At 40.0% G+C, this 15,064-nt stretch overlaps 2 protein-coding genes across 3 annotated transcripts; both read left to right on the top strand.

Annotated features, from left to right (window-relative positions):
* The first annotated feature begins 52 nt into the window (after positions 1 to 52).
* Positions 53 to 6,369, top strand: kctd9a (potassium channel tetramerization domain containing 9a). 2 transcript variants are annotated; one of them, XM_032578443.1, is made up of 12 exons: positions 53 to 249; positions 482 to 603; positions 695 to 738; positions 815 to 911; positions 1,561 to 1,619; positions 1,697 to 1,825; positions 1,910 to 1,977; positions 2,462 to 2,575; positions 2,657 to 2,806; positions 2,920 to 3,025; positions 3,116 to 3,249; positions 4,902 to 6,369. In XM_032578443.1, the coding sequence occupies exons 1-12, from the start codon at positions 202 to 204 to the stop codon at positions 5,016 to 5,018; spliced, it is 1,188 nt and encodes a 395-aa protein (XP_032434334.1). In that variant the 5' UTR covers positions 53 to 201; the 3' UTR covers positions 5,019 to 6,369. The 2 variants fall into 2 exon arrangements, with proteins under 2 accessions (XP_032434334.1, XP_032434335.1); XM_032578444.1 differs by having other exon boundaries at positions 54 to 249; positions 2,480 to 2,575.
* A 129-nt stretch (positions 6,370 to 6,498) lies between these two features.
* On the top strand, positions 6,499 to 8,190 carry LOC116729735 (progonadoliberin-1). The gene is made up of 4 exons (XM_032578447.1): positions 6,499 to 7,534; positions 7,635 to 7,773; positions 7,857 to 7,955; positions 8,041 to 8,190. The coding sequence occupies exons 2-4, from the start codon at positions 7,636 to 7,638 to the stop codon at positions 8,086 to 8,088; spliced, it is 285 nt and encodes a 94-aa protein (XP_032434338.1). The 5' UTR covers positions 6,499 to 7,534; position 7,635; the 3' UTR covers positions 8,089 to 8,190.
* The last annotated feature ends 6,874 nt before the right edge of the window (positions 8,191 to 15,064 follow it).

Raw genomic sequence — 15,064 nt, forward strand, 5'->3', positions numbered from 1 at the left:
TACTAATGATGATGAATAGAAATACGTCGAAGCAGATTTTTCCCGGGGTTTTTGAAGGCATCTTTTTTTCTCGCGTTATTGTCTAATGTAGCTAGTTGTCCAGCTTTATCTAGATAACTGGTAGGTAGCTGGCTGAAAAAACAAAGCCCTGTTTGTTATTCGGACTTATATGAAGTCACTTAGGACCAAAGCGCGCAGAGAATGAGAAGAGTTACCCTGTTTGTTAACGGGACGTCTAAAAATGGCAAGGTGGGTAAAAAGTGAGACTGTGTGGGAGCCTGGGCCGCAGAATGACTGCCTTCTCCCCACACCGAGCTACAGAAGGTGCATCATAATGGGAAAACTGTCGCTATTCAGGGATATTACGCAGTTATATGGAGTACAAACCGATGTTAGCTGTAGGGACGCTTAATGTAGCCCATTTTCTGGCTTTTATAATAAAGCAGACATTTATTTTCCACGTCAACTCCTTTCTTTACAGGTTGTAGCCGTTTACGGGACCTTGTCTGATCTACTGTCAGTGGCGAGCAATAAGCTGGGAATCAAAGCTTCCTGTTTATACAATGGGAAGGGTGGTCTCATAGATGACATCGCCCTAATACGGTAAACCCATTCATTCCGCAGCAGTTGTTCCGTGGTGGGTTTATTCCCAGATTGTTGCCCTAAACTTGTTTATATGTGTGTCTGTCATCAGGGATGATGACGTACTGTATGTGTCAGAGGGAGACCCATTTATTGGTGAGCACAGACTCTTCCTGTATATGCTGCCAGTCAGTGTGGACATGTGTGAAACATCTGTTTTTGTCATTGGTAGACCCACAGAGTGAAGTCAGGGTCACATCTGATCAGCACGGAGCACACACCGACTGGCTGACCCTGAATATCGGTGGTCGCCTCTTTACCACCACAAGGTGCCTGTGGTTTAAATCATCAATTAGTTGAATGCATTACTAGATGTCACAATACGCAGTGCCTCTTAAAAGTATTTGTACAGTAAATTTGTTGAAAGAAAGTAGTGCAGGGACGATTAGTCTTGACGAGTCAAGAAAGGCCATTTGCTGAAAAAACCCCCCAACATGTTCAGATCAGTAATTAAGCCAAAACTGTACAAAATATGTATACATTTTGAATTTAATATGAAATGCTTATGTCTGTGAATATGTGGTATAGTTTTAGCTTCGCCCTGTTCAAGTTCACTGAAATGCTATTTTTGTTGCATTTTACTAGGCAAAAAACAAATTTAATCATTTAATGTAATGTTGTATAAAAAAAAGGCTAAATGAAAAACCTATAGACTGTGCCAATTTGTTTTCCGACTAATCAATTAATCGTTAGAATAGTTGTTTCGTAAAATAAACTTTAGTCGCAGCCCTAAAAGAAGGCCATCAGAAGTCATGTTTGCCGTTTGCTTCAACATTGTAAATATGTAGAGAGGCGGGTGAAATCGTAATATTTTGCTACGAAAATAACAAAAGATTATTGGATATGAATCATTTTTGTGAAGCACTGCACTGTATGCCAGTTTTGCTTTTGTCTTAACTCTCTCTGACTTGTGTTCAGGAGTACTTTGGTCAGCAAAGAGCCGGAGAGCATGCTCGCTCACATGTTCCGTGAAAAAGGTACCGCTTCATATCCCCACCAGAAATTGTAATTCTGAGGCGAGTCTTTTGTAAGTAAGGGGTGTTATTCTCTGCAGATGTGTGGGGAAACAAACAGGACAAGTATGGGGCGTACCTGATCGACCGCAGCCCTGAATACTTTGAACCAATTCTGAACTATTTGAGACACGGTCAGCTCATTGTCAATGAAGGAATAAATATACGAGGTGAGCTTTTTTGATTTTCCTCCACTCATTTTGTTGCCTACAACACACAGTCCAGTGCCATGACGAGCCATACGTGTTTTCCAGGAGTCTTGGAGGAGGCTCGGTTCTTTGGAATTGAACAACTGGCTGAACAGCTGGAAGTTGTAATCAAGGTATTGTGAAATGCACATTTGAATAACGTAAGATAGATAGATAGATAGCATTTATTGTCATTGAACAGAATTCAACGAAATTTCCATTGCAGCTCCCGTGCAAAAGGTCAAATATATACAGTATAAATAAGCAAACACACAATAATAATAACAATATATACAACTAAATTAACTAAAGGCACTCAACCACACCAAAGAAGTAGCAGCAGGTCCAATTATGGCAAAGTACAGATAATGTGACAGTGCAAAGTGCAGAACAGTGTGGCTGTGTGGGGGTGGGGGATATATATGTGTGACTGCGAGGTTATGATATGTGTGGGAGGGGGGGGCGGCAGGGAGTAATGGCTCTGACGGCTGTGGGGAAGAAACTGTTTCTCAGTCTGTTTGTTGTAGTCCGTATATTCCTGTACCGCTTGCCTGATGGCAGCGGCACAAACAATCACCCCCCTTTGATTTGTTTATTTTTTCCCCCTCCACTTACCAGTTTTTACCATTTAAACAGAACTCACAGCCACCCGAGGATCACTCTCCCATTTCCCGAAAGGAGTTTGTTCGTTTTCTCCTGGCCACCTCCACCAAGTCGGAGCTCCGCTGTCAGGTGACGCTAACAGAAGAAGTTTCGTCTCTCGTTCGCTATCCGAAAAGAACATTTAGCCAACGTCGCTCTTGCTGTTTGTAGGGTCTGAACTTCAGTGGTGCCGATCTGTCCCGACTTGATCTGCGCTACATCAACTTCAAGATGGCTAACCTCAGCCGCTGCAATCTGACGCACGCTAATCTGTGCTGCTCCAATCTGGAGCGGGCCGACCTCTCTGGAGCCAACATGGATGTAAGTGTTCTTTTTTTTTTTTCTTCCATAACTTTTTACAGATGATTTTGACAAAATATGTGCTTTTAACTTTGTTTTTTTTTTGTTTGTTTTGTTTTTCGTTTTTTTTAAAGGGCGCTAATCTGCAAGGAGTTAAGATGCTCTGCTGCAACGCCGAGGGAGCTTCTTTAAAAGGGTGCAACTTTGAAGACCCGTCTGGATTGAAGGCCAATCTTGAAGGCAAGCTCTCCGCAGATGTTCACCGAAAGACTCAAATACATTCGTCCACGTCTGTCATCTCATTTTGACTCCTTTTGATTTCACGGCCAGGTGCGAATCTGAAAGGAGTTGACATGGAAGGAAGCCAGATGACCGGCGTCAACCTGCGTGTGGCCACCCTGAAAAACGCAAAGCTGAAGAACTGCAACCTGCGGGGGGCCACTTTAGCGGGGACGGATTTGGAGGTAGAGTGAAGGATTATCTGTTAAAAGCAGCCACAGGAGTTGAGTCAGAGGGCAAGCTTTGAGATGACCTTTTTTTTTTTTTTAAAAGGTCGAGAATAATTGAGTCAGATAAAAATATAACTCATCTACAGGCCACCTTTAACACGCTATGCACAGTATGGGAGGCGGAAGAAGGCTCTATCATTGATAATGAAGAAACAACTGCAATCCAGACTAAAAAACAACATCATTGTGAGACAGAACAACCTTTAACATCTCTTATTAAGGAATTTAAAATGCATCCAAAATGCAAGTTAAAATATTGAAATCCAGGAAAGTACTTTACAAATAATACAGCGAAACAATATTAGAGAAAAAGTGAGTTTATGTGCGTTCAGGTTTGCACAGTATTGAATACAAATCGCCACAAAGATAATGAAAGTTTCCTCCACAAACAACATTTCACACAAAATCCATTCATCCAGACCAAGTATAAATATATGGGCAAAAATTACAACATGTAGTATGAAATTGTGAAGGATGCAGTTGATTTTTCTGTCTCTGGTGTTATGACCGTGTGTGTGTGTCACTCTAGATTTTAGAAGTAGAAACACAAGCTAAATATTTATTTTTTTATTTAAAGTTGTCAGGATAGCGGTATATAAGGTACAGAAACATCGACATTTTTTGCCAGCTCAGATTTGCCTTCATCAAATCAGATGTGCGTCAAGAGATAATGTACTTAGAAGAAAGTATCTCGAAATGTTTTTAAGCTCATCCCTAGTTTTACCTGTTAGCACAGACATTTTTTCATAAGAAGAAAATTAATGGGTATCATGAGCAACAAATTATAGCAAACAGCAGCAGAAATAAAAGTGACACCAGAATAGATCCCTGCAGGACCTCACATCTTATAGTAACAAATGTGGCCTAACAAATTCTTGTTAATTGATAACATAATTATAAAGTCATTTGTAAGTTCTTTCAGAAAAGCCAAGCACGTTTATGAGGTAAAATACTGCGAACAACTGCTGTCAAAAGCTTGAGATCAATCTAGAAAAAGAAATCCTGAAGAATCGTCATCACAACCTGATGCTTTCCTGATTTGATCAGCCGACACAAGCGCATCAGCTTCTACGATATTTGATCTGTTTTGGGTTAATGCAAGACAGGGAGAAGCTTCTGAAAAGTAGGAAGGTTAAAAAGCCATAAAAAATAGCTAATGCAGCTTTATTATGAGCATTAAAAATCTCTCCAATATAGACCTTCACACGGTAACATTGGAGATTAATTGCTCTTTCCATAGAGACGTGATTTACATCTGTAGCTATGTGTAGGTTAATATTAGTTTAATTAGTTTATGGCAGTTGATGTGTAATATTTGACTTTTTAATTATCTGCTGATGCTCTGTTATATAAATTGGGGATGTGTTTTTTTTTGCTTTGTTTTACATTTAGCCAGACGAAAAAATTACATATTTTTTCTAGTCTTGGTTTTATGGTTGAATAACGTTTGAATAGTGTTTTGATTGAGCTTCTTCAGCCATGTGAACTTGTTCCCTGGCCTCAGAGGTAACACGGAGAAGGAAGTAACACCTGTTAGATTGTGTCCTGATCTGCTCGGTATTTTAACACCTCGCCTCTCCTTTGTGTTTCGCTCTTTCTCGATGCAGAACTGCGACTTGTCTGGCTGCGATCTGCAGGAAGCCAACCTGAGGGGCTCCAACGTGAAGGGGGCCATTTTTGAGGAGATGCTGACCCCTCTGCACATGTCGCAGAGCGTCAGATAACTCGCCCGCAGAACCGAGTTTTCTCTCTCTCTCTCTCCACGTCCTTTCTCTCCCCGTGTGTCATACTGCACATTCCTCCTCGTCGAACCTGGCTTTACCTGTCCTCCGCCCCGGGTAAACGGCATGCGCGACTCCCTGGCGTTCTGACAATATTAGACTAGCTTTAAATACCTTGCACTATGAGAAGTTCCCAGGGTTGACGGCGTGCGTTTCCTCAACATCCTGCTGCATTTATCACCAAAACTTAAGTCGTCTTCCTGGCGTCGTGTGCGGACGCAGTCCAGTGATTCTGCTTGCTGTTACGTGTGTCATTTTACTTATCTCGTTTCACTTGACGTGTTACTAGGAGTTCGAGTCAGAATACATGTGAGCAGAAAAAAAAAGCTGAGCTTCACCGAATGCTGCTGTAGCAACAACAGAAGGGGTTGCTACACCAATTACTGTGTCCGTGCGCAAAGGGTCTCTCCTTGAAATATTAAACTTTATGTTGCTGGATTCTCAAGCCAAAGCCATACAGCGCAGCAGGCTTTAGTCTAAGAGGCTGAAACCGCTGTTAATGCGCCGCAAAACTATGCTACAGCTTGAATATGCAATACGCCGTGTAGAGCTGTAACGTTTCTCATTGTTGGTGTTTGTTTGTTTTAGTGCTCCGTGAATCTACCTCCTCTACCGTTTCTGTGTGTAAGCCTCCCAAAGTTTTGCATGCTTGTGAGCGTCGCATGGCTTGTCGAATCGTCGACGTGTGTTCGGGTTGTAGTGCTCCGTCTCCTCCATTTAATCCTACCGCCTAATCATGCTTTGAACCTATTTTGCACATGTCCATGTCACCTTGTTACACGGTGTAACCTTCTCGCCAAACGTCTCGGTGCTTTACCTTCGTATAATAATGACGTAAACGTAGAACAAATCCAGTGCTTCCAAAGCTTCGCGGGGGGCAGCTGGGATGTCGTGCTCTTTGTTTCGTGAGACTCCTCGCCTCGCTTCCAGGTGGTCCGGTGTCCGTTATGCACGTATGAAGACCCCCCCACCTTCACCTCCTTTGTTTGTGGGAAAACTGGTGAAGTTTCTCCGGCTGCAGCTCCGAGCTGCTCTGATGCAATACTACAAGCGTTCACACGGCCAGACCGTAGGTACCCCAGCCTCTCAGAATGAATAATGAAGGCAATCATGTTGTGTATTTATACTTGAGAGGTCAAGTCAGTGGAAGAGCTGTGGTTATTTATTTTTAATACATCTCATCGAATGCAACGTAGGCCAGATTTGGGTGTTGGATTGTAGTTATCTCCTTTCGTTGCACTCAGCCATGGGAATATTTCCATGAACGACTGTTAGAAATAAACTGCTATAAAGAGGAAAATGTGCTTGTTTTCTGTTATTGGGTCGTGTGGTTTTAGTCATTGACGTGCATTCATAAGTAATTGTAAGAAGGATCTAGGAACCCTTAATTCAATAAAAAAAAAAAAAAACTTTATTAATCCCAAAGGGAAATGAAATTTTGCTGTAACTTGGACAAGAATTGTGGGTAAATTCTGATAGCTGTGAGCAGGAAGAATCTCCTGTAGCAGTCTGCATTACAGCCGCCCTGAACAAGCCTCTGCATTTGACTGAAGTATTCATACCCTCTGAATTTTGTTTTTCACATTATAACTATAAACTTCACTCGTTTTTGTTTCCTTCCAACTTCTACAAGTAAAAATAAAACAGCTAACATCCCTTATTCTGATACCACTAAATTAAGTCTAGCACAACCAGACACACGATTAGCAAATATCAGCACAGAGTTTGTAAGTGGTTTGAATATTGTTGTGACTGAACTCATAAAACATTCTGAAAGATTGCTGCTTTACAGTATAAAGTATTCACACTCCCCAAAGTCTTTCCCATTCTGTCTTAGAGACCAGCACACAATTACCATTTATCAGCAAAGAAGTAGCTAAGTTTGCATCTCTTATGGTAAAATCTGTTAGTAGGATGACTACTGAATGTGCACACCACAAATCTGGTCACTATGGACAAGTGTCCAAAAGAAAACGAATGGATTATCATCGTATTGCACAAGTCATGTAGGCGGGAACATGAGGAAGTTGAGGAAGAAGGTCAAATTGACCCTGAAGTACTGACCCAGAGGGGCTCAAATCCACAACACACTTCTTGAATATTTACTGTAGGCAGTTTTATCAAATTGAGGCTTAAAAAAAATTATTTAATAAAAATTCAATAGAGTTTGCTGCTACAACACAACAAAATGAAAAATGGAAAGAGCTTCCCGTTTGTGGAACACTTTGCGACTCGCTATTTTTATTGCAAATAAATAAATAAGTGAAACACGTTTTGTAATTGTTGAACAGCTCTGCGGGTTGCCAGTGATGCCTGGTGTTGCTTAATTCCACTTTGCAGCCTCCCTGTAGTGAAGTGATGGCAGCAACAAGGCAGAAGATCCTTATATAAAGCCCAGTGTGCAGCAGCATTCTCTCAACAGGACGTGTTGGAGGAGCTCCTCGACTTCTGGACAAAAGGTAACGTCCTTACAGCGGCGAGAGGTGTGACCAAATAGGGAAAAGTACAAAGAAAAGATTGTGTAGAGTACAGAAGTGTTATTATTTCTCTCTGTGTCAGAATGGCTGTCGGAACGCTGACTCTGTGGCTCCTCCTGGTGGGGACGGTGCTGTCGCTGGGCAGCGGTCAGCACTGGTCATTCGGGCTGAGCCCAGGCGGAAAGAGGGAACTGGATGGCTTCCCAAACACACTGGACAGCGTAAGCACCTGAGCACTTATCCTAAACTTGGACTTTTAGTCATTTCTGCCGATGTTCTCCTTGTATTTTCTCTCCTGTAACAGATTTATGAAGGTTTTGCTCACATGGCTGCGCCTTGCAACGTTCTGGGCTGTGCAGAGGAGTCACTGCCTGCCAAAATCTACAGAATGAAAGGACTTCTTGTGAGATGTGGACTCCTGTGTTCTTGTGTTTTTCACAATTAGGTCACATCTGAGCTCTGTTAGTAATGTTTTTCTCTTCTTTCAGGGGAGCCTGTCTGAGAGGGAACACGGACAACAACCATTCGAAAAATGATGTCTGGTGTGTTTTTATGTGTTTAACTCAAACATCATTAGTTGCTGCATAGTGGTGGCATCAGGTTCACAACTTATGAATAAAAGTTGCTCTCAATCTTTCTGCTTCACTCTGTTACTGTCTTGGGGATTTTGGTTTTTGCAACAACAAAAAAAATAGGAAGAAAAACAAAGATATTAGCAAAAAAGCAAAACACCTTTCTTTTTCCTTTTCCTTTCACCATTGCTTAAACTCTTTGAAGCGTGGTCCTCAGTAATGAAAAACAAGATTCTTCTTCACTCAGGCTGCAAAAGGTCATAGCATAGCAGATGGCAGACATACGTTTTGAAATGAATCGGGATCCAAATTCACCCGGGCTTTCTCGTCGTTTGATTTGGATTTGAAAAAAATTTTCCGAGAAGTTTCTCCTCCTGAAAAGTAAGCTTTGTTATTAAACTGAGATGTAGAGACATAACCATTCAAACTTTATACCAAAATATCAGGACTTGTTTTCCCTCTCAGTACACATCGGTCAGAAGAACCAGCATCATTGGCTCACAGTGCTTCCCAAAAATGTACTGGGAAGTATGTATATTTCCATAAGTTTCCATACATAGAAAGAAATAAACATTTTATATCGGACAACCGTTTTTATTTTTGTGGGACTCTGTGTAATCGCTGCACGTCTCGGACCACTTTGGGGTTGATCTGCAACATTTCCAGTTTTTTGAAACTTGCAAATAAGTTTTGCCACAGTGTGATGTGTGTGACGCTCATTCCACATTTTCTGTTAAAGTTTCGTGCAACCCTGCGACGGCCCCCCGATCCAGCCATCAGTATAATTTCAATTATTTGCTCGTTTGTCAAACGCATCTTCTCGGGTATCTGAAATACAAACAAAATATAAATTTTACATTCTCCTATGTATAGAAACTTATGGCCCACCCTGTATTTACACTCCTTGAACATTTCCAAGATGTGACGACCGCAAACTTGAATGTTTTTGACTAGAATTTTATTTGACTACTCAACACAGAACGACTTTATTGTAGCCATGGCTGCATGTTTAGGTGAACCGCTTCCTCAAATCTTTTGCAACCTTTTGACAGGTTTTCTTCTAGTTTTGCCCTGTGTTTAGCTCCATACATATTCCCACCCTGTCCCCGCTGAAGAGAAGCGTCAGGGGGACACCATGTAAATGTTTCACCGTGTGGGTGACGTGTTTGTCCGGTGTTTGTTTTCAAGCATACATATTTGAAATTCCATTCATAGCCCCCTACACGGCTATAACAACTGCCAACATTGTGCGATGCATGACTATTAGATGTCCAGTTGGTAGATCAATCCTCCTGAGCTGCAGTTTCTCCAGGGTTACTGGCTGCTTCTCTGATTAACGCTCTTCTTGCTTAGCCTGTCAGTTTAGCTAGACAGGAAATTCTTGATAAACTTGCAGAGCTCTGTCAGCTGTTTAGCACGCAGGATTTTGTTTTGTGGCCCGACTTTGCTTTAAACCTCCCCATGATGTACACCTGACCCGTCTGCTGTGTTCCTTGGCCTTCATGAAGCTGCTTGTTCCTCTAATGTTCTCCAATAAATCTCTCAGCCCTTCACAGGACATCTGCACTTACACTGGGATAAAAGTACCCACATTTAAACTCCGGTTACCAATTAGATAACTTCAGAAAGCTGTAATTGTTTTTATTTAAGGGTATTAGAGTAAAGAGGTCCAAACAGAAAATAATTTTGGAATTTTGTTTGCAAATGATGCATTAATAATTTGTGTTGGACATGTTCTAAGTTTACTACATGAGAAAACATCAGGAAATTCAAGGGATGTGAAAAGTTTTGCAAAATGCTGTAATTAGTCCTGTTTGATTCGTTAAGGTCCATCATCTTCCTGGGTCATTTAGAACAGTAGTACGTATTTTTGTTTGTTTTGTTTGTTTTGTGCAATCTTTGCAAAATAAATAAATAAAAAGATATCCACAGTGTGTATGATGCAGTGCACAATGCACAGGAGGTCATGAAGAAGAATTGTGAACATTTGTGAAATTATCCTTTATTTTGAAATTCGGCCCATTCAAAGAAATAACTGCCTGTAATGCTGCATTTTCTACCACCAGAGGGCACTAGAAATAAACAGAAAACTTTCTATTGAATTGTATAATCCTTCATTGTGACAACGGGCCTTGTTTCATTCAGTATGCAGCAGCATTTTGTCGAATCGTGTTGATCTTTGTTACCTCTGCTCCAGATTTGAGACGGCATGATATTACACCAGTGGCGTTTTTTTTTGTTTTTGTTTGTTTGTTTGTTTGTTTTTTTTCATGTATTTATTGTGTTTATTGCTAAAGATAAAATGGACTGAATGCCAATTTATTAGAATGCTGCCTGCTTTTAAATCACATACTATCCCCTGTAGAATATTACGCTGTTTTATTAAGACTGGATAATCAACACGGCAATTATCTGAGGCAGGCGACGTGTGTGTGTTTGCCAACAGGGTATGAAATTTAAACAAACCAAGCCAGAGATGGAAGTTTATTCATCATGGCGCTTTCACTGTGGAATAACAGCCTGTAAAATCCTGCTGACAAGCAAATGGGCTGAGCACAGCCTTATCTTCAACGCAAAGTGTGTATGTGTGTGTTTTTGTTTTTTGTTTTTTTCAAATTAGTTCAATCCATCTGTCACTCAGGCATTACTTAGCAAACACACATGGCAAAAAAAAATAAAAAATGTTTCAGTTGGTCTCATATAGCAAATGAGACTAAACCAACTTAACACAGACTCAACACCAAATTACTGTGGTGGTTATGCTTTATTAGCGTTCAGTATGTGAGAAACAGCAGCAGGATGTAAATGATTTACATAAGATCAACACCATCATGGACAATGGTTCTGTGCCAATCCACTTTTCTGTTTTTAATCAGAGGCATACAGCGATCGTCGCCCTGCGGTTAATCTGAAATATTAAATCGTTCAGAGGAAAGTAATGCGCAACGATCAGGGATGAGGACACACACCCACACACACTCTGCTGAGCACAGGCTCCCACTGCTGCGAAGTCCAATAATTACTTCTAATTTGTCTCACTCAGACCAGTCAGACGTATTTAACTAATCAGAGAAAACACTGACCAGAGTTTCAGTACATAGACATGCTTGTTTCTTTTCAACATGGCAGACTTTTACAATAATAAAATGAGTTAAAAAATTAACCGTAAAAATCAGTGGAGCAATTTACACGGTTTCACACCGAGAGTATTTTTGATCAAATTACCACCAGTTTTAAAATGGTGATTAGTGCAATGATGGTACATCTTCTTTGTATTAAGTTAAAAATGAGACAAAACACCATTAGACTTTGATTATGGGATAAAACATTATTGAAATATAAGCTGAGTTTTTATATCTACTAACTAGGTTGAATGTAAACCTTTTCCCTGATGACCAGAACTAAAACCTCACTCAGGGTTAAGAAGCTAAGTTAGCTAAAGAGTTGACTTTAGCAAACGTGTTGAAGAACAAGCTAACCCTGGATAGAAACTCTCATTTTTGCTCCAAATCAGAAACTTGGTCTATTACTAATCTAGGTTTGGCTTCTTTAAGTTCCTATAGATTCCTAATACTACCCATACATGCGGAACAACATTTCTGCCAAAAAAGATCAAGTAAAAGCCTAGCAGGAAGTCATAACTATGAGTTTTAGTCGTAATTAAAATAGTGAAATAGCTGCTGTTATCTTTTGAACACAATGTAGAACAAATCAGATCAAACGTTTCAAAGAAGCGACACAATCAGTTACCTGTGATAAAAATGTGTGTGTAGGATTTTGCGAGAATTTAACCATCATTAACGTTTACAGACATTTACAATATAATTTATTTGATTAAAATTTTAACATTTTATTTGCAAGCGAAAGAAAAAAAAAAACAACAAAGCCTGCAAACTTCCAAAGACAGTCTTGCGTTAGCATTGCTATCGCTAAACTAGCGAAAGATTCATGTGTTGATGATTATTCTTTCTTTTCTTTTCCCATGCATTATGACAGTTCTTAATTTGTAATAAATTGTTATATTTACTCATAATGCAGCACATATAAACGTATCAACTTCACCATTCTCTGCAGAACACGGCGAATAAGAATAATGTTGACTGAACCAACATCTTCAGTTAAATTCTGATCAAAGTATTAGGATTTGCTTTGCAAGTAATGTTTGCATGATTAAAATATTTATAACTGATATAGAAAACATGCCCAAAGATTTTATGATGTACATTTGTGTAAATGAATCTGCATTGTCTGACATTACAAACCCCCCCCTCCCCCAACCTCACAAAAAAAAAAAAAGAATTTATTTTTCTGCAGATTTGTAGCTTTTGTTTAAAATCTAAATATGCAAAAGGGACTGTATTGCCCAAGGCCTGGTTGTTGTGATATCACACTTAAAGTAATAAAACAATAAAAGCAACAAACTGAAGTGAACTGACTGTGTCTGATCTTCAGAAAAGGGGAAGCACCTGACATGAGGCGGGACTGCTGTTCGGGAGAAAGATTTTATTAACTTGTTTAACTGACTCATAAATGAGCAAAGATAAATAAATAAACAAACAAAAATTAAAATCCTGAATGTTTTGCTTGCTAGAACCAAAAACGATTAGGAACATTACATTTTTCAAATTTAATGTCCCTTTGCTAATAATAAGATAGAACATGAAAATACTTCTTCTTCTTCTTTTTTGTTTTCATTAGAAAAGCAGGCGAATTAAAATGCTTAAAACAACAGCTTGCGCACATCTCCAGCCAACTAGTTCATGTTGTTCCTGCGATCTGGTGAGATTGCTTATATGAGAATCTCTCACTAAATTAAAAGGGAGCCAAGATGCTAATCTTTCTGGATCTGCTCCACCAACGAGGAGAGTCTGGCCCGGTGGACTCGTTAGGGGCCCGTCTCCAGCTGAGTTTCATTTCACAGCGCAGTAAAATGCTTCGGGCCTGGTTACAGTGGTAAAAAAAGAAAGAAAAAGAAAAAGAAGAAGAAGAAAAAAAAGCACAAGACGACAAAACTCAAGCTCCACTCATTGACGAGTGCCACTGAAGCGTGACGGCACCTCCGGTATCTTGAGTGCTTTGTTCGTCACTAAACAAGAACGGAGACAGGTGAGAGGCCTGAACAGAGGAGGCTGGAGTCTGACTGCAGAAGGTCAGTCCAGGTCAAGGCAGCGGAAGCGTACAGTTAATTGTGCTGACAAGGACCTATGAGAGCTCTCCTACAGGCTGAACTGCCTTTGGAAAACAACTTGAGGTTGTGCCTTTTATTACGCACACTCCACAAATCATAGAAATGAAGCCCTGTGTGGTAAGCTAAAACTTCCCCTTTTGTTCCGTCTCAGTTGTTTTTCTCTGCTGCGGCGCCAGTCTCCCGTGAACCGAAAATATGGTTCACGGGAGACTTCCTTTAACCAACATTTATCATCATTTCCAATTAATCTCCTTTACATCTCCGTTCCAAACCCCGAACATCTATAGCACTGAAAGGGACGACTGGTGTTTCCAACTCTACATGCGTGTCTGAAAGGTTCGTCACCACAGATGTCCCCCTGAATAATGCAAACTCAAACAGAACACTTAGCTTGACCTCAGACACGTCTTGAAATATTCATTTTGTGAAAAGATGATTTATATCTTTTGCGCACATGGGTCTGCATTAGGCTGTAACGCCGCAATATTAATCAGCTGCTAACAGGATAGTAGATAAATACACCAGCTTCATGTTCTCTTTCAGTTCATCAGTGACGATTCAAACCTTGCCCCACATGCAGGTGTTCTTCCTTTGTTTATGAAAGACTAAATCCTGCTATCAAACTTTAATTTGATCAAAAACAGCTGCACCCCCTTTATTCAGGTGACAAAGTTTAGTGGTTTGTTTGAGTCATGTGTCTAGATGGTAAAACTCCTAACGGCATTTAAAAGATATAAAATGATGACGTTTATGCAGCATTCAAACGGTCGAACTCCTCTTTTTAAATTTTCAATCAGTTTCTTAAAATAACACGTTAACTGCACTTTTTCATTTCCTATTTTATAGGAATAATTGGCTTTTGTACAAATGTACAAACTGCAACGTTAGCTATACAAATGGATCAGCTGTTGAAAGTGTTTAATAAAATGTGTAAATCTATTAAAAAGATTCACTTAGATAATAAAGTAGAATTGATATTTTGCAGTTTCCTGTTGTAGACCAACATGAAGTAGATCAGAATTGTGGCAGGAAAAGGAGACATTGTTTTTTTGTTTTTTTTAAAACGACTTATAAATGGAGATCTGAAAGTGTGCCAAGCATTTGCATTCGTTGCCTTTACTTTGACAGAGCCTATAAAACCCAATTCGCCTTCAGAAGAGACCTTTTTACTTTAGTAAACACAACTGGTAGTGTAAATCTGGCTGTTTTGCGAAGCCCTCGAACATTCGTGAACAAACAGCATCATGAAGGAACACAGCAGACAGGTCAGGGATAAGATTGTGAAGAAGTTTTATGGTCAGGCTGGTTTATAAAACAATATTTCAAACTTTGGACTAAGCTTTACTCCATCATCCAAAAATGAAAAGAGTATGACGCAGCTGCAACCCTACCAAAACATGGCTGAAAATGAGGCCATGTAAAGTCGCCTGGTGACACAAGCCTTGTAAAAAACACAGCAAACGTGGCAGAATGTGTGCTGGTCAGATGAATCAAAACTGTATCTCTTTGACTAAATGCAAAATACTATGGCTCAGAAAACTAAAATTGCACATCATTTCCACAGGAAAACATGAGGGTGGCTGGGAGGTTGGTCAGGGTTGATGTGAATATAAAAGGGGCTAAACACAGGACAGTCCTGAAAGGAAATCTGTTTAAGGTTGAAAAACATTTGAGACTGGGACAGAGGTTTACCTTCCACAACCTTAAACATAGCTACAACAGTAAGGCCAAGATTTAAACATATTTATGTGT

This window comes from Xiphophorus hellerii, chromosome 12 (assembly GCF_003331165.1).
Source record: "Xiphophorus hellerii strain 12219 chromosome 12, Xiphophorus_hellerii-4.1, whole genome shotgun sequence".
Classification (NCBI taxonomy): Eukaryota; Metazoa; Chordata; class Actinopteri; order Cyprinodontiformes; family Poeciliidae; genus Xiphophorus; species Xiphophorus hellerii.

Excerpts from the sequence above, each read along its gene's own strand:
- kctd9a (XM_032578443.1), top strand. The coding sequence starts at position 202 with ATGAGAAGAGTTACCCTGTTTGTTAACGGGACGTCTAAAAATGGCAAG. Across the intron at positions 912-1,560 it reads CGCCTCTTTACCACCACAAG|GAGTACTTTGGTCAGCAAAG; the intron begins GTGCCTGTGGTT and ends ACTTGTGTTCAG. Across the intron at positions 1,826-1,909 it reads TGAAGGAATAAATATACGAG|GAGTCTTGGAGGAGGCTCGG; the intron begins GTGAGCTTTTTT and ends CGTGTTTTCCAG.
- LOC116729735 (XM_032578447.1), top strand. The coding sequence starts at position 7,636 with ATGGCTGTCGGAACGCTGACTCTGTGGCTCCTCCTGGTGGGGACGGTG. Across the intron at positions 7,774-7,856 it reads TCCCAAACACACTGGACAGC|ATTTATGAAGGTTTTGCTCA; the intron begins GTAAGCACCTGA and ends CTCCTGTAACAG. Across the intron at positions 7,956-8,040 it reads ACAGAATGAAAGGACTTCTT|GGGAGCCTGTCTGAGAGGGA; the intron begins GTGAGATGTGGA and ends CTCTTCTTTCAG.